The 20,516-nt window shown below is 35.1% G+C and overlaps 1 protein-coding gene across 2 annotated transcripts; it reads right to left on the reverse strand.

Annotated features, from left to right (window-relative positions):
* Nucleotides 1–48: 48 nt before the first annotated feature.
* Nucleotides 49–20,372, reverse strand: DCLRE1A (DNA cross-link repair 1A). Of its 2 annotated transcripts, XM_016146364.2 has the most exons (10): nt 20,221–20,372; nt 18,650–19,715; nt 15,040–16,737; nt 13,460–13,593; nt 12,274–12,392; nt 9,507–9,647; nt 7,854–7,999; nt 6,897–7,051; nt 1,653–1,794; nt 49–625 (listed from the first exon to the last, which is right to left on the reverse strand). In XM_016146364.2, exons 2-10 carry the CDS (start codon nt 19,098–19,100, stop codon nt 465–467), a joined length of 3,147 nt encoding a protein of 1,048 aa, XP_016001850.2. In that variant the 5' UTR covers nt 19,101–19,715; nt 20,221–20,372; the 3' UTR covers nt 49–464. The 2 variants fall into 2 exon arrangements, with proteins under 2 accessions (XP_016001850.2, XP_036078078.1); XM_036222185.1 differs by lacking the exon at nt 20,221–20,372 and having other exon boundaries at nt 18,650–19,989.
* Between the last annotated feature and the right edge of the window lie 144 nt (nt 20,373–20,516).

The raw sequence follows: 20,516 nt of genomic DNA on the forward strand, positions 1-20,516 counted from the left end.
ATGAAAAGCACGTTATAAATCCTAAAAACCAGACATTACACAGCAAACTTAAGATTAATTTTTTATTTAAATGTGCATGTCATATGAAAGTTTTATCCCATAAAAATATCCCCACATTAAATAATTTCAAAGATACATAATTACTTATATATGTTTTCAATCTAGTTATCCATTATCATGAATCTTTTTGGTCCCCGAACCCACCTTTATTTCCTTTTAAGGCTGGATGCAGAATATAACTGCCCCCATGGGGAGGGGCAAGAATTAAGGGTACTAGGGAGACCAGTCTCCGTTATCACTGATGATGCTGAGAGGCACTCAGCACCATGAACACATTATTTAAATGTAAATAAGAAAATAAGCTAAATGTGTGACTTTCATGAGTTTTTGCACGTAAAGTATATTTCGTATCATTAAAAATTAAACTACTAACAAACTATACGCCTAAGTTTTTCCGGGTAACATCAATATCCAGCTTCCAATTTCCATTCTTTAAAGTATTTCTCCATGGTGCTCCTAGATTTCCAGGTGCCAACATTCACGGTAGGTATGATTTTCTGGGGTTTCAGCCACTGAACAAAACGCTTCATTTCTAGGTAGCTGCTGTGTTCACTATAAGGAATACCTGGAACACACAAAAAAAGATATTGCCTACTAAAAATCGAATTAATTCTTTTTAAATGTACAAGTCCAAAATAAAATAAAGGAGAAAAGGAAAGCAATCCGGAGAATTTTTGTCAAAAAACCTTGATGTTTTATTTCTGATTTTAAAAAAATTGTTATTTTATGGATAAAACATTAAAATGATATGAATGCTTTGAACATTAAAAAAATCTATTTTCTTTGTAGACAATAATATGTATTTCCATAGATCCTTATTTACAATTAGGCTTTTCTTTTTAAATAATTCTTCCCTTTAAGCACTTAGCTCAGCTATGAATTTCAAAAAAAAATCATGGAAGAAATATGAGTAAATTTTGAAGAACAATAAGCTGGAGACTCTTGATCTCCAGAGCAAGTAAGCCGATTGCAGTGCCCGAGCTTTGCATACATAAAAAATAAGCAAAAAGAAAAAAATGAAATCCTAAAAATCCCTTGATCTTCCTTACTGAAGATCAAGTACCACCGTGAAAAGAGGGTCCAGTTCTGCGCGAACGAGGGTCTTTAGAGGCTGAAAGTCACCAGACTAGAGACATGTCAAAACTGTTTCCATCAGCCACTCACGTAATAAGCCAATTTTTGAGGACAATGGTAAACGTCCTCCGAGAAATGAAAACATTCACGCCTGTAACTCTGGTTGTCACCATCTCTAATCCATTGTCTTCTCTCAGTTTCAAAGTGTCATCTAAACTTCCAGTACACAGTGGTGCCAACCCTCCCCCTTCAAGTAGTTCTACAATTTCCTCTACGTATCACACTGGTCACGAACAAATGATCTGTATTAGCTATATCTATTTACTATGATCATACTCCTTTACATCAGTTCACAATGCATTAAAGAAATAGGTTTTAGAGTACACAGAGCGATTTGAAACTCTTGAATTATTAAAGATTCTTTTGTGCCTGTTTTTCTTGCATCTTAATTTTCCGGCCCTTCTTAAAAATGTAAAGTAATTACAAACATTAAAAGTGAGAAAATTTAATAGTTATACCATATATTGCAATGTTTCCTTTGGTCTGGGGAACAACATCTGCTATACTCGTTAACTTATTAGAATGCGTCCATCCTGTAGGTCGAAACGCCAAAATCTGATCATATCTCCCATCACACTTCTTCAAATGACTCTGTAAACCCTGGTAAGTAAAAATAGGATATTGATTTAATGCTCAGGGAAGACGGGTTATGTGGAATAAAACAGAATGATTAAAGATGGTCCACGGCACAGTCCCAGAGAGTTTCCACTTGGTAAGCATTAGCTTGCAACGATCTAGCTCGTGCTTCCAAATACATAAAGTCACTAGGAAAAAAATCTTTTCCCCCTTCACTTATCTAAACTTAAATATGCTTAAGTACATGTTTTAAAAAAAGAAGGGGCAACTTTAAACATAAGTAATTGTGTATTTAAAAAATTACAATTCAGATAGCTACTAAAAAAAACCTCTCCAAATCCTACTACCATGAGGATGTTAAGATTGGAGATACTAGTATGTATTTAACAGAATTCCTATTACAGCTAATATTATTACCACTGGCAAACATTAATCCAAACATATCCCCACTCATTACACCAAAAGAGAATCGACAGATGGATAGTAAGAGGGAAATAATTGTATGTACTCAACAAAAGACATACATTTTAAGGATGCACAGAAATACTCGCCTCAAGTATTCTTTCCACCTTTAAATACAAACTAGAAAATACTAAAACTTTTCATGCTGCTACAATTGGAAGTAAGGTACTTCCCTAACGAATCAGGAATAGGATATAGAACTTTCCAAACTAAAGTCATTATGAATGATGACATTTGATAAAATTCTTAGAAATGCAATAACCAAAGTTCAATCTTTGAAAGATAAAAGAAATCCAATTGAAGATAATAACAGCACAAGGGATATAAAAAAGTCTAACACTTTGGTCTTAAGCCTAAACCCAAAAAGTTACAAAGCCTTCGTGTAAATTTATAATAAAACTCTAGTTTTATTTTAAATAAAAAACCTGAACTGCACATAGTGTCATATTGGATTTCCAAAAGTCTCCTTTTTCTTCCTAAGTCATACATTCTCTGAACTATTATCTAAAAGATGCTGGTATCCATTCATCCATCTACCTGTTCACTCGTGCAGTAAATATCTGCTCCACTATTAAGGCCAGGTGCTGGTATCAGAGTAGTAGAGAACAGACAAGGCCTTCACCTTCTGGAAGCTTACAGCCTAAGGGAGAGACAGTCTGCAAACCCTACCTTCTGAGTCTTTTTTTTTTTCCCCCATGGAAACCATCTGCCCGTTTTTAACATTTTCTAACTCTCATCATCTATTTCTCCATCAGCACCTACGAGCCTTACAAATGGACCTCTTCACAAAGGACTTATTTTTTAGTATAAATTCCTAAAAATGGAATTGTTGAGTTAAAGGATTAACTCCTAATTTTTTCTATTATCCAAGTGGATGAGAGTGCCAATTTCTCTGAATGTCAACAGAGAAATACCTTTTAAAAAATGTCATTTGCTAGAAGACAAATATCATTGTTGTTTTATTTTTGATTCCTAGTAAGAGGCTGAACATTTTATCAGATATTTATATTTCACTGATGAATAACAATCATTTCTCTTTGTATCAAACAATGACCTTTTATTAATTTGAAGTCAATACAAGAATACTTAGTCATTTCTTACCAGTCATATTTCTTTCCAACTACTGACCTCCCGCTAGCTAACGTAATGCTACTTGCTCAATTACTAATCCTATTCCCCTTGTCCTCACAAATAGGAAACTGAGGTTTACAGCAATTATACATGTGATACCACAACTTTCAATATAGGTCGTCGAACTTATCCATTCTTACTTGTCTCTGCAAAAATACTTAGAATTAAATGAGAAGTAATTTCTGCTTTTCACGAGACAAATTAGTTACCACAAAAATACCATTACCCTGTGCCACAAACAAAAACATACGGCATTATCACATAAGCCAAACATACAGAAAGGTCTGCCAACAGCCACTAGGTCATTCATTAACCACACACAACTGGAGAACTACTAACATGGGTAATTTGATTTATTCAGTACAAAGTTCCATGGCTTTGTCTCCCTGTTTATTGGCAACCAGTTTGTGATGAAAACGCTTTCGGTATATGCCACTAGGACTACTTTTTTTTTTTTTTTTTCAGTATGCAAGTAATCGTCTGTAAGATTATTGTCATAATGTTTTACCACATTCGGTGAATCAGGTTTAAATTGGGGTGGTAGTCAACTTTATATTATATACACAAACTTGGGTTGTTGAATTAAATACCATGAAAGGTATTACTCACAGGGTTTTTAAGGCTTTCAAGCATGTCTTAGAAACCCTGGAAACTGTATTAGGTTATATGTTCAAAAAAAGTCATTAGCTCTAATGCAACAAAACTATTTTTGGCTGGTAAAAAAAATAGCTTCAAGTACAAGCTAAATGTAGCTTCATGGTAACCAGCAGCTTCTGCTCCATCTGTGTTTTGAAGATAAGAAATCATCAAAAATGTCATTAACATCTGGTTAACTTTATTGGAGGAAGGGGAAGGTCTCCTGAAGGCAATGTCAACAGATGACAAATACAGAAAAAACAGACAATGATTTCATGGCATTCCTTTTTCAAAAACAACGAAAACACCAAACAGGTTCAAAATGAACGCTTCTGAGATGTTAAAACTGATCTGATTTCCTGGATAAAAAAATTGTACTTGGGTTTATTATTTGAAGATTTAATTCTTAAGTGTGGATTTGTATATATATGATCTCTGAAAGAAAGTAATGTGTACAAACAATCTATAAATTTATATGTTGCAAGGGAATTGTCAGAGAGGAAGAAGAAGCCCTCTACCTCTATTTCCAGATCCTTCTCAGAAAGTTAACTTCATTAGTTGTTCTCCTCTCTCATGTATCTTCAATTTCTCCATATCACTCACAGTGTAAAAAGCCTCACCTCTTACAAGCTAACAAACAAACTCCCTTTTGAGCACCTCCCTCTGGCTGTGAACACATGTGGCTCCTCTTCACGGCCATGCTCTATGTTGCTTCTCTCCCGTCCGCCTTCCATTCGTTCATTCGTTCATTTTTATTTTTATTTTTTGTCTTTGAGAAAGACACTTCAGCGGTTTTTAGTATATTCAGTTGTATGGCCATCACAACTATCTAATTCTAGGACATTTTCAGCACCCGAAAAAGAAACACCGTACCCGTTAGCAATCGCTCTCCACTCCCTCTTCCTCAGGCCTTGACAACCGGTAATCTACTTACTGCCTCTACAGTTTTACCAATTCTGGACATTTCATATAAATGGAATCACATAAAATACAGCCTTTTGTGACCTGGCTTCTTTCACTTGGCATAACGTTCTCAAGGTTCATTTATATAGTAGTATGTTTAGTACTTCATTCGTTTTTATAGCTGAATAATATTTACATTTTATGGACATGTCACATTTTGTTTGTCATCATTTGATGGCCATTTGAGTTGTTTCTACTTTTTGGCTATTATAAACGATGCTACTATGAACATTTGTGTAGAAATTTTTATATAGACATACGCTTTCAATTTTCTTGGCCACATACCTAGGACTGGAATTGCTGGTGATATGGTCACTCCATGTCTAATTTTTAAAGAAATCATCAAACTGTTTTCCATAGCGGCTATACCACTTTGCAATTTCACCAGGCTTCCAATTTATCCATGTCCTCACCTACGACTGGCCCTCTTTTTTTTTATTTTTTTATTATAGCTATCCTAGTAAGTGTAAAGTGCTATCTCACTGTGGTTTTGATTTGCTGTCCCTGATGGCTAACAATATTGAGCCTCTTTTCATGTGCTTATTGGCCATTTGTGTATGTTCTCATCCATGTGGTCATCTGAATACCTTCTCATTCATTCCTCAGCCCTCTGCCGTCTGGCTTCCTCTAATGTCTTTTCTCTGAATCAGTTCTTGTACGGGTCACCAAAGATATTCTAATTGTCAAACTGCCATTCTTTCCTCACACGACCTCTCTGCAACATATGGCATCTTTAAACACTTTCTTAAAAAGCTTTATAGTCCTTTCATTTCCATAATACTCTGACTTCTCCACTCCCATTGTCCTCCTAAATGGATGATTTATTCAAATAGAACAAACTAAGTAGGAAATAAAACTAACACAAAAATAATAAAAATATGTTATACCTTCTTTGGGATATTTGTATTTATTTTATGATAAATCAACATCTCATTAGCTCCACACAAATTGGATGCCTCCCAAATTTAAAATAAGTTTGCAAGGCTGGCTAAAACACCAATGGACAAAATTCTGACCTGATTATCCCTCAAATCTCTTATGAATTATATACCCATGAAAATAGGCCATAAAAATTTTACCTTAATCTCATGAAGGAGTAATTACAGCAGTTAGAATTTCCTTATTCAAGGGATAAACCTCTAATATTTATTCTCTTTATATAAGTGTTATTATTTATAAGATAGATATAGTAATCAGCATCGTAGGCTATTTCAAAAAGTTCCATAAAAATTATTTCACGGATGTCAGAGCAAGGGTGAAAATACATCTTCTATGTACAATATATTTTGAATAGTTTTTAATACACGGGTTTGATGTATTCCACTGCTGGGTGTCAAAATGTCAGCAAATGGAATAAATCTGGGTATATAAATAAATCTGACAAATAAGCCCTCTGAATCACAGTGAAGCCACGTCTTACGTATCTTAATTTATACCTCAGAACTAACACTAGAGCTTCCTATTAGGATGCGCTTCAGTATTTTATTTAATTCTCGCCAGTAAATTTCCAACAGATATCAGTATTATAGGGGCTTAATATTAAACAGAATAGATCTGAAGAAAAGTAAGAACTTCTTAGAATTCTCCACTTCTTTCTCCACTCATCCAGGAAGAACTGGAAAACGATCTTAAGAACAGGTCTGAATGGCTGGACAGGTGTATGCTTTTCTACACCTTTGCTTCTTCCCTTATGTCAGTTCTCTAGTTTCTAAACTCCTGGTGGGCATCTGAATTATTACAGAGCTGCACCCATGAAAAACTAACATTTTAAATTCCCCTTAAGAAATTTTCTAGGGCAAAGTTTACCGTAGGTGATTTCATTACAATTGAATTCTTCTACATTAAATGCAGGTAAATGGCATTCTAGTTTACGATCATCAGATTACCTTTTCTAGTTCGATCTCAAAAGACATACCTACCTCTTGAATGCTTACCTTAAAATTAATTTTCATCATTGGAAGAAGGTGAACCAGTGAACTGCACATGTCTGTAGTGATGAGGGAATTAATTTCTGGTATACTGAGGCACTGTAATGTTTTATATTTTTCTTTGGACATGCCCACTTTAGAACCTAAAACATCAGCAATGGCTGTAGGCAAAGGAAAAGGTTAAAAATAGTAAAATTACAGCTTATAAGAAAAATAATAAAATTACAACTTAAATTTTAAAATAAAAAGAAATTTTTTTATTATTACCAAATAAAAAGAAATTTAAAACATTTACGTTGTCATAATATTACAAAAAGGCTGAATAATTTTGTTGGTTGTGTGGAATAAATTAAGGGAAAACCAAGAAATTTATTTTTAAAAACCTAGTTATTTAAAAACTGCAAAATATGTATAGAAAGGGGTAGAAGGAGGGAAGAAACCAAATTTAGAGGAGTTAAAACCCTGGCTTCATCATTGCATGTCTTAATGTTTGACATCATGTGACCATAGTTAAGAAGAAATGGAAAATACTGTGGGAAATAACACAAAACTATGTAATGTAGACAAACTATAGTTAACGTATCCAAAAATCATTTAGGAACAAAATGAAAATGATTCTCTAAGAATTGATGGTTTTCATCAAAGAATGCAATAATACAACTATGCACTAGTCATCTTTCAAAGTTTATTTAACTACTAATGTAGCGTGGGCATTTGCTCTATAAACATTTTGTAGGTATAAAGGCTGCCATAAGCACACTTACCAAACGCTTCCACTAGGTTAAGCCTTTCAAAGTTTAAATGAATCAGACTGTATCAAATTTTCCTTCAACTTCAAAGGTAATATTGAATCATTTCAGGAAATAAATATCAACTACAAGAATCGAGACTGACAGGGCTTTATGCAAAGAGAAGCTGATCTTTATAATATATTAATGTAAATTAGATACAGCTAACACCCACCTAGGAAGACTTTCTCTTTTCCAATAGAATAAGTGCCACAGACAACAAGAGTCCGTGGGTTTAGAGTTACAGCCTCAAAGGCAGTGTTGACGGCAAACTGGATCACCTCTTGCTGAGACGGAAAGGAGTATTCTGGGCTACAGTATCTGTAATACGGAAATGCAGTACTTATTAAAAAGAGCAACAAGAAAGCCATAGCATTAAATTGGGTGCTATTTTAGAAAATAAGCTTTAGCAATATTACACATAACAGCAGTATTATATACTTACACCACTGCGAGTTATCTCATTGCCCATGATTAAAATATTTACCAGCTATTGATAATTTATGATGGAAGTATGCGTTTTCAGTATACTTTTTTTCACTGTTTCTTTTAGCACCCTCGAATAAAAAAAAAAAAACCTGCCTTTTTTCTTCAAGTATATTTCTAGCCAGCCAACTCTTTTAGCTGTGAATTATAAACCTCAATATCTTTTTTTAAGTTTTTAAAATCATTATCAAATAAAATACTATTAATAGGTATTATTTTTGGACTAAAGTCTAATATAGTAAAGAAAATTATTAAAATAATGAAATAAAACATGAATTTAATGTAGTTTTAAGTCAAACAGTTAATATTCACATAGTTGTTCTTTTCTTAGGAGATAGAGAAATATATACAGCAGTACAGGAATATAATAAATCCAGTTGGGTCTACCTCAAAATAATAACACTTGATGAAAAACTAACACTATATATATATAGGCAACTTTATATATATTTGAAATGAAAATCAAGTGTTTTATCACTAAAAAAGTCATAAAGTACAAACACCAAAGAAACATTTTCCCAATTTTCAAAATTGTTTTGCTGGTCAGCCACTATACATAAATAAATTTGTCCTTTCTAGTATAAAAACCAAAAGAAATTCAGAAATGTATATAGAATAGTACTAAGTAACAAGAAAAGTTTTTTTTTTTTAAAAACTTATTTTATTAATGATTCTAGTATTTAATATGTACATTAAAAAATGGAAAAATTAGCTAGTGTTAGCAAATTGGATGTGAAAAGACCATCTTTTACTAAAAGATGCCATACAAACCCACTTCTCCTTGAAACAGGCTGAAATAGGTAACATAATCTGTAACAAATTGCTGAGGTATTTTAATATAATAATAAAAAAATTTTGGTTTATACCATTATGTTTATAGCACTTAGTAAGTCAAAGTTGTCATTTATGAATTATCTTTTGGAGAAAAGCGCAAATTCTGAATACTCTGAAATAGAATCATATTTTGGCCTCAGTTTTAAGTTATACTTAAGTTACAGATATCTTGAAAGGATAACCTTAAAAAGGTGATTTCCTAAAATCGGATCTCCAATTTTTCCTCCTTGTTTCAATAATAGGATTCTCAAACCATATTTTCAAAAGGAAATTACAAAAAAAAAAAAAAAAAAAGAGCTATAGTCAGTTAACACATGTAATCCCAACTTTGTCCTTAAGAAAATGGTGTTTTTTTTTTTTAAACAGCATCCCTCTGATAAATAGCCTTGAGATGATCACTGACAAAAGCCATCATTTTGATTAGCTAAGCAAATGTTCCAATTATTCATAATACACAGGGCAAATGCTGTCATGGGAAAAAGCAGCACATAAAGAAAGCCCCTCTTACGTGGTATCTAGGTAAAGCGTGTGGACTTTGTGGCCAGCAAGAAGAGAACGTTCCATGGTGGGATCTGCTCGGAAGTCTCCCGTGTGTAACGTGACATTACCATTAGGGAGATAAAAAAGGATCATGACGGCACCTGGACAGCTGAACACAAACATGTCAAAAACATTCTTAACACAGGCAAAGCAACGAAAGGAAGAGTACTTATTTCAATATCGAGTTAGTACACTTTATTAGCTGATCACAATGATCACAAGCATTATACTATAGAAAATCTAGCCCTTTAAGGAAATTTACATCATAAAAATAATTGGTGTGCCAGGAGGGATTAATTCAGTAGGCCTGGGTTGCTCAAACGGCACACATTCCCAGGAAAGGCCTGTCTTTAGGACCAGCTCTTGGAAGATGAGTTCTGAGTGCTTGGAATATTCCGCCCATAAGAGCGCATTTTGCAGCCTGAAGCACTGGGCCATGTGTCGGTTACCAGTATCATCAGGCAGTTTTTTCTGTAAGGAGTCTAAGTAGCTTGAGGTCAGTCACGTGGTAGTCCATGCATCCTTGACTGGTCCTCAATAAAAACCCTGAACGAGGCTCTGGTGAGCGTCCGTGGTTGGCAACACTTCGCGTGTTGTTACACGTTGTTGCTGAGAAAATTAAGCACGTCTGTGCCACTCCACTAGAAGAGGACACCTGGCAACTGTGCCTAGTTTCTCCTGGGTTCACTCCTATCTGCTTTTTCCCTTTGCTAATTTTAATCTGTGATAAGATGTAACCACAAGTTTGACAGTTTTGCTGAGTCCCGTGAGTCCCCCTAGTGAACCACTGAGTTTAAAGATGGTCTTGGGGACCCCTGACACAATGGGGTTTGGAAATTACTGCCAAAGTACAAGGAACTTTAATTTTGAATTTTAAGAAAGTACAAGAAATAATTACATTTGTAATAAAAACTGTCCCCTTACCTCCCTGTCCCAAAACTTCAGACCCCAATGATTTTATTAGGAAATTCTATTACACATTTTAGGAAGAAATAATACCAATACTACAGGACATCTTTTAGAAAATACAGAAGGGAATACTTCATAAGGCTGGCATTACCCTGAAATCAAAACTAGACAAAAGTAACATAAAAAATACAGACCAATTACCCATCATGAAAAGGCATAAAATTCTTTAACATAATATTTACATATCAAATCCAACATATTTTTTAAAAAGGTAATAAAATGAAGACCGAGTGGGGTTTATCACAGCAATGCAAGGCTGGCTTAACATTAAAAAAGTCCATCATTGCGATTTACCATGTTAACATGATAAAGGAGAAAAATTACATAAGTATCTCAATAGATACACTGAAAGCTTTTCTCTTAAGATCAGGAACAAGGCAGTATGTCTGCTCTCACCACTCCTACTCAACATTGTACTAAAGGTGTAAGCCAGTACAATAAAGAGGAGAGGGGAAAAAAAGTCCCAAATAGAAAGTAAAAAAGTAAAACAAAATTGTCTTTATTCACAGATGACATGATTATACAGGCAGAAACATTTTCAAGAATATACAAAAAATCTACAACTAATGAGCAAGTTTGGCAAGATCTTAGGATACAAAGTCGATAAACTAAAATCAATGGTATGTCAAGAGTTCAGTGGATAAACAAACGGTAGTGTGTCCTTACAAGAGATAGTACTCAGTAATAAAAAGGAATATACTACTAATACATACAATGCATGAACAACTCTCAAAAACATGATAAATAACGGAAACTGGACACAAAAGAGCAGATACTCCATGATTTCATTTAGATGAATCCCTAAGAAAGACAAATCTAATCCACAGTGCTAGGAAATAGATCAGCGTTTTCCTAGGCCAGAGGACTGACTGGAAAGAGCACAGGGACATTTTGGAAAATGTTTCTATATTTTTATCACGGCAAGAATTACACAGGTGTGCACTTTCATCAAAACACTGCAAACAGTAAAAATAGGTCCATTTTATTTATGTAAATTATTCCTGAATAAAGTTGACAAAAAAAAAAAAAATTAGAACGTGAGTTGTCCTAACCAGTGATTAAAAAATGAAACAGCAGCAAAGTTAGCAGACAATAACTTCAAGGCAACCTGAAGAAAGACGCTGGCCTAGATTTTAGGAATCCTAGATTTAGTCTTAATTTGAATTCTCTAAGCATCTACGATTTCTAAGGTACATGAGGCTAACAGTCTATGAAAAGTAAAAAAGCATAGTTGAAAGTTGCATTTTTGCAATGTGAATACTGATAGTACTTTAAATTTTTTAAAAAATGAGGGAAAGAGGAAAACCTACATTTCCAAGAAAATAATCTTCCAAGTCTTCCGTATCGAAGACTGAAGAATTACTTAAAGGGAAAAAGAAAATCCTCTGATATCTTAAAGGAGTACAAGCTGCTAATTTATATGTGACATTAAAGGAAATGGCAAAAGGTTATCTCTTAAAGAACAGCAGTAATATGTTAACATATCTTTTTTTTTTTTTTAAAAAAAGGAGTCTCATGTCAAGCATAGTAATTTAAACTGGATTAAAAAAAATGGGTTCGATAACAGAAGATCTCTGGATTTACACTCTGATTTTGTAATGGGGTACACTAATTTTTTCCAAAAGGAGAAACATGTTTAACTCAAGTTTTAGGAAATATCAAGCCTATTAGTTCCAAGAAAAAAGTTCTTAAGAAAACATGCTAACATGTTTTCCTTTTGAATATTTAAAAAAATAGGCTATTATTAAAGTAACTTTAATACTTACTGATTGGCATCAAGCAAAACAACTTTGACACCATTTACTACACATTTAGTGTCCATTGGCAATGAATGGATATATTGTTCTTGCACATGAAGTTTGCTCTTCAACAAATTGCCAGTTATCTGCAAAATAGGACGTGCTTATTAGGGATAGAGCAAAACACTAAATATTTTATTTCACATCTAGTTTAGAATCTAAGCATCTTAATCACCTTCCTGTTCTCTCACTTAACATTCAATGCAAACCCTCCAGAGTGCCAGGAAAAAACTTCCTAAATGACTGTCACGATTCTGCTTAAACACTGTCACCAGTTCTTACCTATGAAAAGTCTATCCCTGGCATGACAAACAGTTTGTGATCCGGCCCCTGCCCATTTCTGCAGGTTTATCCCCTGTTATTTCCTATCTCTTATTTAGCCATTCTGAAATAATTGAAGTGGCTGCCGTGGGTCTATTTCCCAGATGTCTGTGCCTTTATAACAAAGTCCACTCTCTACCTGGAATGCTTTCCTCTCTTTCATCTGCCTGGTTCTGGTATCGGACAGACCTGTATTCAAATTCTGCCTCTGCCATTACTAGCTCCATGAGTTGGTGCATGTCACTTAACCTCTCCAAGCCTCAGTTGTTTGTAAAAAAGATAATTCAAGAACGCTGTGAAGATTAAGTCAAATTCTAGCCAAAGTTCTTAGTGGTAGGCATTGAAATGTTCCCCTTTCAATAATTAGTTCACACTGTCTCATCACGAAGCCTTCTCTCATCTGAACTGGGATAGTGTAAACCATTCCTTTCTCTCCCTTCTGGGCACTCTGTTCACTTTCCTATTACAACACTGATCCCATCCTGGTATTATTTATGAATGTGTTCCCTAAGGGCTGTAAGCTCCTTGAAGTTAGGTATTTTGCCTTGAATATTTTTTACACACTCAATAAATGACTATTAAATGAAACTCAGGTTTTTTTTTAGTACATTGTAAACTAGTTTATTGTTTTCATTTAACAAAGCATATATTTAAAAAAACTATTGTAACAACTGACAGTAACACGTTTTAGAATTTCAATGTGGTATCTGCTTTTTCATACGTCGTCTAGTAGAATGATAGATCTTATACTTTTTAATGATTCTTTTTTAACCAAATTGCTTAGAATTTCACTGCATTCTATAAATTCAGATTTTGAAATAGTAAAACTTACCTCACTACAATAAACTGGAAAGGTGAAGTTCTTAGACAATCCAGCATAATGATCAGAATGAAAATGCGTGAGAAAATAAGCTGTACAGCCTTCGACCAACCCATACTGAAAGGCGTCGACTGTAAAGCTCGTTCCTGCAATGAAAACACCGGCACAGCTGTTTGAGCAATAGCTAACAAAATAGAAGAGATCCAATTTGATTACAAATACTTAACCCTCTGACATCTTCACATTTCACTGCTAACTTAACTTTATAATTTAAAACTTAGGCCACGTTAATTCAGCAAAAGGTGATACCAAAGATGAAAATGAGTCTTGTCAGTTTCTACCAACTATCCCAGGATAGGCTTTTTAAAAATGAATAACAATACAAAAAAAATCAAAATACTAAGGTACAAAACGATTACATCTTTGTTTTATTTTGAACATTATTTCTTTGACTATTTTCCCGATATTTAGTGGGCCCCAAAATCCCTTTACTTCTGCAAAACAGCAAAGGAGAATGCTAACTTCTAAAAAGTGAATTCTCAATGGGGTGATAGTGATATGCTTCTAAGGGGACAAAAATGATTGAAGACCCAAAATATCTTACATATTACAATAGTTTGTGGCCCTCCAAAGGGCCGCAGTACAATAACAGATAAATAGTATATCAGTATTATTTGCATTTCATTGCTGGGAATGGTGGGATGGAGGAGAAGGAGGGAAGCAAGAAAAAAAAAGCCTAAAAAAACAAAATCCTTAGAGAAGTAATAGTAATAATAAGGTTGAGCTATTCTAAAATGTATTCATGAAATATCCAAGTGATATGCAAGTAAAAAGCAAACTTTCACAATTCTATTCAGATTTAGCAACACATGGCATACCAATTCACTGAAAACACAGAAAATCAATCGCAACAATTATGAAAAACAAAACTAGTAGTATGATGTACATTAAGTGCTTTCTCTAAATATTTTGAACAAATTATAGCTGTAGAATAGCAATAAAACACTCTTAAAAAATCTTTCTGCAACCAAATGTATTTTGACAGTTTTATTTTATATTCTTTTCAGAAGTTATTGGTTTAACAATAAAATTCATTTCACCACACATTTTTCTACTAACTCATCTGTAAATGCATGAAAAACCACAATGAAAAGCCTGAAAAACTAAGTTATTCTATGGTTTTAAAATGTCTGGCACTGATGACCTGTACAACCTGTGGCATTTTCCTTCTTTGAAGCTATTTAGCTCTTTGCATTTCTCTTAAGTGCTTAGAGACTGTCTTTTATTAGTTACTTACAGAGAGCCTTTCCTCTTTCTGTATTAAGCTGATCTTTATTAGTCTGTCAAATCTGTAATAGTTACGTAAATAGTATAGTATCTTCCTTCCATATAGAATGTTTAATAAAATTTTACTGAATAGAGAAAAAAACAATTAAATATACACATGCAAAACTCTATGTTACAAGTCGATGAAGTATAAAAACAAAGGAAACAAAAAATTTTTTCATGTACAAACGTACATGGGCAACGAACGTGAAATTCAAGTCAGTTCATTCTCTGTACATATATTAAGTGTTGATATTTTAGCTTACCAGGTATTTTCTTATAGAATGGACATGTCCTTGTTCTTAATTCTCCTGCATTCGATGACGCTGGGATTTTCATGTTGCCTCTGTGCAGCCCGCTGGAAGATGATTTCATGAAGACTTTCTCTTTACTTAAATTGACTCTTCCTGCTTCTGTCCTGTGACTGAGGTGATCTGACCTCTTCTGATGTGTTCCTTCCTGGAGCGAATCTGACTTTTTACGTCTCTTTCTTTGCCGTTGTAACCTTTGACCAGAAAGTTCCACAGACTGCCAATTCTCATGTAAACCCTTTGCATCAAGTTCTAAATCACTTAGAGATTTTTCTGCTTTCCTCTTGCGCCGCCGGGATCTCCTTTCGTTAGGACTTACGACTGGATTTAAGTCCGCCCCTTCTAATGCACTTTCCCCCATCGATTTTTCTTCTTTTCTTTTGGGTGGTAGACCAAAATACACACCTATATCCATTTGCTTCATCACCTTGGTAGAAGGTTGTGTTACATTACACTTAGGACCGGATGGCAACATCTTCAAAGACTTCCCAGCAGTAGGTGTGCTAGAAAATGTTTCTGTATTTAAAACCATAGCTTTACTGTCTAGCATGCCTTCTAATGCCTTTCTGCAGGAACATACTGAGCTGGTACTGCTCTTAGCACTGAAGTTCTTACTTGATAATTCTCTAACTTTACTTTGGGTTGGATGGAAAGAATGACACCCTCCTCCCTGGCTTTTAGAAGATTTTGACTGTTCACTTTTCCCTAACGGAAGAGAAATTTGATTATAAACAGCTGATTCTTCAGTTACCTGTTTCTGTTTATTTGATGGAGATAAGTGAAATTCTGGCTCATCAGTTTTTGCTTTAGTGGCTTGATAACTAGAAGCAAGCTCCCCCGCTAAGGCAGGTGGAAACAACACAAAATTACCATCAGTATTTGTTGGATCGTGATGCAAAATAATACCCTCGTTTTGGAAAATAAGTTGAGACGGATCATTTAGAGTTTCGTCTTTATACAATTCTTCATTGTATTTATCTTGTGTTAAGAAGCTATTTGCTTTGGGGCAGCTCTTCTCCTGGTCCTTCAGTAAGGGACCATGGAAATTTTTAAACAAACTACAGCTGTTGTCATCTTCCTCTAGGCTGCCATCTTTAGAGCTTTCTGTAAAAAATAGTTCAGGTTGTGAATCATCCAGCTTTCCATTTATATCATAAGTTTCTTCATCACTTTGAAGTGGAGAATAGGAGATATCACAGTCGCTAAAGTCATTATTTGGCAATGGCAAATTTATGTGTTCTGAATTGTTTTGGCTATCTAATTCTTCAGCAAGAGGCAAACCAATTCCTACCAGTTTGTTATTATTTACACCTTGCACAAATTGTGGAGCTTGTTGGGATGTTTGGATATTTGTTGAAAAAGAAATCGTTTTATTGCTTTCAGTTGGAGACTGAGATTTTCTTAGACATTGTGTCACCAACAAGGGATCAACTGAAACATCCTTTAAGTTCTCAGTTTGTTTCTGGTACAGAGACCATCTTTCCTCAAGGTTACAAAGAAGGCCTGACTTAGTCTCACTAAAACTACCAACTAACCCATGTGATGGACTGCTAATAGGACTATTACTAGCCCTGCTTTGAGCAAGCAGGAGGTGAGTGTATTTCTTGTAATGCGAAGGAATTGTTGAGGTGCACAGAAGACCATCAGGACACTCTGAAAATTTTAATAAAGAAAAAGTTTTATAGGATCAAACACAGACTAAGCTTTGACTGCATTAGCACTATACATTAACACGTAAGTGGATAGTCCTACTTTGAGGCCTTAGGACAATAGTTTATCTTTACACAAATCAAAAAGTCAGCATAAGATAACAGTAATCTAGTATGGTTTTTCAAGGTGCTAGTTATTATTTTTCAATCAAATACTCTTAAATGTCTTTTCAAATAATCTTTTCTCAAAAAAATGTTTAATACTAACACCTTTTTCCCCCCCTGTAACTCTCACAATTGAGGTCCTTCAAAATCCATGTCATGCTTGCATTACGTATTTCTTAAACACATACTACAAACCGACATCATCAGTTTCACTAGTTCACTATCGCTCAGACAATAAAGAATAAAGAAGACTGGTATGCTTCTCACAGAACTAAAGTTCTACCCCAATTTTTATCTTATCAAGCAACACAGATTATGACAGTTGTAGTACCGAACTGGATTCCATTATTTAATATTCACACTGAATACAATAATAATCTTAATTATATCTGTTCATACCCTGGCCAATTTAGAGTCTGTTCTAAGATGTGAAATTCAATTTAATAAATGTTAATAATAAGGTTTTAAGAATCTGGAAACCAATCCCATCATATCATCATGGTTGAGAAACATTCTGTAAACCATCTTGGAATATCCCCTTGTACATTCATTTCCAGGTTTATGAGAAAATGATCCCTCCCCACCCCTAAAAAAAAAAAAGATGTTATATTAAATTAGAAGATTACATTGCTTAAAACTTAAAACCATATCATAAAAGTATTTGTTATAGAGTTCAATTCAAGAAGAGTCCATCTGAGATTCCATTCAAGGGAGTTTGGTCAGTAAAAAGAAAGAAAGAAAGAAAAATCTCTGAGGTGGCTTTATCTATAAGACATTTGACCCTGAGGTGTTGACCATGAGACTCTAAATTCTATTACTGGTTTTTAAGCCACTTAAAAGCAAATTACTAGCATTTGATGAAGCTTTCACTTGTTACACTTTTATAGAAAGGCTAATGCCAAATTTTAAAAAAAGGTTTTTTTTGTATCTTCATGCAGAACTTTAAAATAACTAGAGGTTAATAATAAAATCTCTTCTGAATCATATTTAACATGAAAGCCATACTTAGTATTATTTTTATTTTACTGAATTTTAATTTTTTGAAACTTAAAAATCTATTTATGGTATATGTAAGTTTAGAATAGACAAATCATCATGATCCATTCTCCGCATACTCCAAGTTGGATTTTCTACATTTTTAACATGACATTTATTATATATTTTAAAAGGTAAAAAACACAGCATTACTTTTGTTACAGACTGGAACATTTTTATTAGAATCTTAATAATCTAAGATTCTTTCTCAGTACCTCCTACTGTACATTGGTATGATGAATCTAACATCGCCACATTTAGAAGACTGGACTATGTTCATAATTCTCTAACTCCGTTTCGATAAACAAAACAAAATGGCAAGTTGTTTAACTTTCAAGAACTCACATCTATAAAATGTCAATACCACCTACCCTGTGCGGTCTTTGACAGTCAAGTAAGTAAACAGAGTGAAAGTATCTAGGATGGTATGTGCTCAATTAACATTTATGAAAAATAACAGATATTTGGAGACTTTCATGAAATAAAATGCATTTAAACTGTTTTCAAGTTTGCAACGTTCTTAACAATTATACCATCGACTTATCTTTTTATCCTTCTCAAGGGTAAATGCATTCCTTGTTCGCCTCTAGGGTCATTTATACTTACAGTGTCTCATCTCTCTTTTGGTTTATTGGTGTATTGCTTGTTTCACTGGACTGATATGTTCGGCCTAATTCAAGTCTATTTAAAGACCACTATCTTTTCTGTAATCTTACCTGTTTCAGAGACTGGTGGAGAATCCAAACACTCAAAAACGTGCCATCGAGGTGTTTGACCTATCAATGAGGAAAAAGGCATCTGGCAGTTTGGACAGTATCCATCATAAACTGGACGTATCTTTGGAGATACCTTGTTTCTGGGAGTCCTACAGCGCCTTCCTGGAGTGCCTTGGGACTGCTGGATACCATCTTCACAACTAGAATTCTGACTAGAAGCTACAGAAGTCTGACTACCTGTTTCTCTAAGACACATTTCAGGGTCCTTCACCTTCTCTTTAGCTTCCACGATTCTTTTATTTCTGTTTCGTTTTGACTGTTTTTTCCCATCTATTGCTTTTTCAACAGATTTTGGAATATTCTCAGAGCAATTATTTGGATGTACTGGTTTTAGTCTTCTTTTGGATTTGTATTCCCAAATGTCTTCTTCAGAGAAACTATCTTCTAACATGGCAAAAAATGATTTTTTATCATTTAAGCACTAATCTTAGAGAGTCCATTTGTCATGACAAAATTTTTTAATGGAATTATTCTGCTGACAAAAAGTAATGAAAATCCCACTAACCTGATGGGACTCTAAAGCTCTGGTAATAAATATATTGGCAAACTACAAACCTTATAACCTGCTGTTCCATTTACACAATAATATTATGAGAAGCTACCACAGGGGTAGCATCTAAGAAATTTTCTGTTGTGGCTACTATTTCATCCAGGTATCTTGGCCTTTTCCAGAATTTGATTCATAAGAATCATTTATACTTTGAAAATTAAGCTCTAATGGGACTTTTAGAATGAGCTTTGTAAAATTGTTACAAAGCTCCTATCAGTTCAACTGGACATGGTCCAAGTAACTCACAAATCCATCCAGTCCCTGGGCAACTGACTCAGCAGGTACAAACACTAAATGGCTACCACAGTTTGCTAATTAACACTAGTCATTCCATAATCAGAGAAGTGTGTGCTTGGTAATAAACGTTAATTGCCCTTATCAATGCCTCGTAGATACTCAACAAACTTCAGTTTCCTGGGTACTCCACCATCTTCTTTCGGCAGCAACGAACAAACACTGCACAGTAAACAAATAAAACTGAAATATGTGAAGTCGTGCCTGCACTGGGGCCAGCCACACTTAAGTCTAGCCCTCCCTCCACCAGCCCGATGCCTCCAGGGGCTCTCCCTTCACTTTGGACCCAGGAGGGTGCAAAGGTAAGCGAGCAGGGCCTCACCACCTCAAGGGCAGCGAGCGAACGAACTGCTGCTAGCACAGCCCGCTCCATAAGCGCAATCACAGCCTTTCCCTCCTCGAGGCAGAAGCGCGCCCTCAGGGATCCACGCCGCCCACCTGCCACCACCATCCCCTTCCCCCAGCAGCTCCAGCTGCGTCCGCTCCCCTTGGCACCCCCCCCCCCCACCCCGCTCGGCTGACAATCTATTCGCGCCCGCACTTTCAGTCCTGCAGAGCCACGGACTATTGCTTTTGTGTGTAAGCCAAATCCATCTACCGATCCCTCTCAATTTTTTATTTTTTTAATAAAAAAGCCTCTCCCCAGAGCATATCCCTGCTCCATTACCTTTCCTGTCGTGGCGGGAACTGCCTCCCCGCCACCAGTGCTGTGTCGAATCGGCCGGTCCCGTCCTAAGAGTCGGGCTTTAAAAAGAATGAAAAAATTGTGCCCCTTTTTTGTGTGTCCTATGGATTTATTTTTTTGTTCTAAAATCCGCTAATTTTCAAAGTGAAGGGTGGGGAATGGTTCTCTTTGAACTTTTAGAACGGTAACTCTGGGGGCGGGGGGGTTGTGTTGAATCTGGCGTTCTGAATGTCCAGCCCCAGCCGCGGCGAGAAGATGCAGAAGGGGCGGGGAGGTTC

This window comes from Rousettus aegyptiacus, unplaced genomic scaffold (genome assembly GCF_014176215.1).
Source record: "Rousettus aegyptiacus isolate mRouAeg1 unplaced genomic scaffold, mRouAeg1.p scaffold_m13_p_6, whole genome shotgun sequence".
Taxonomy (NCBI): Eukaryota; Metazoa; Chordata; class Mammalia; order Chiroptera; family Pteropodidae; genus Rousettus; species Rousettus aegyptiacus.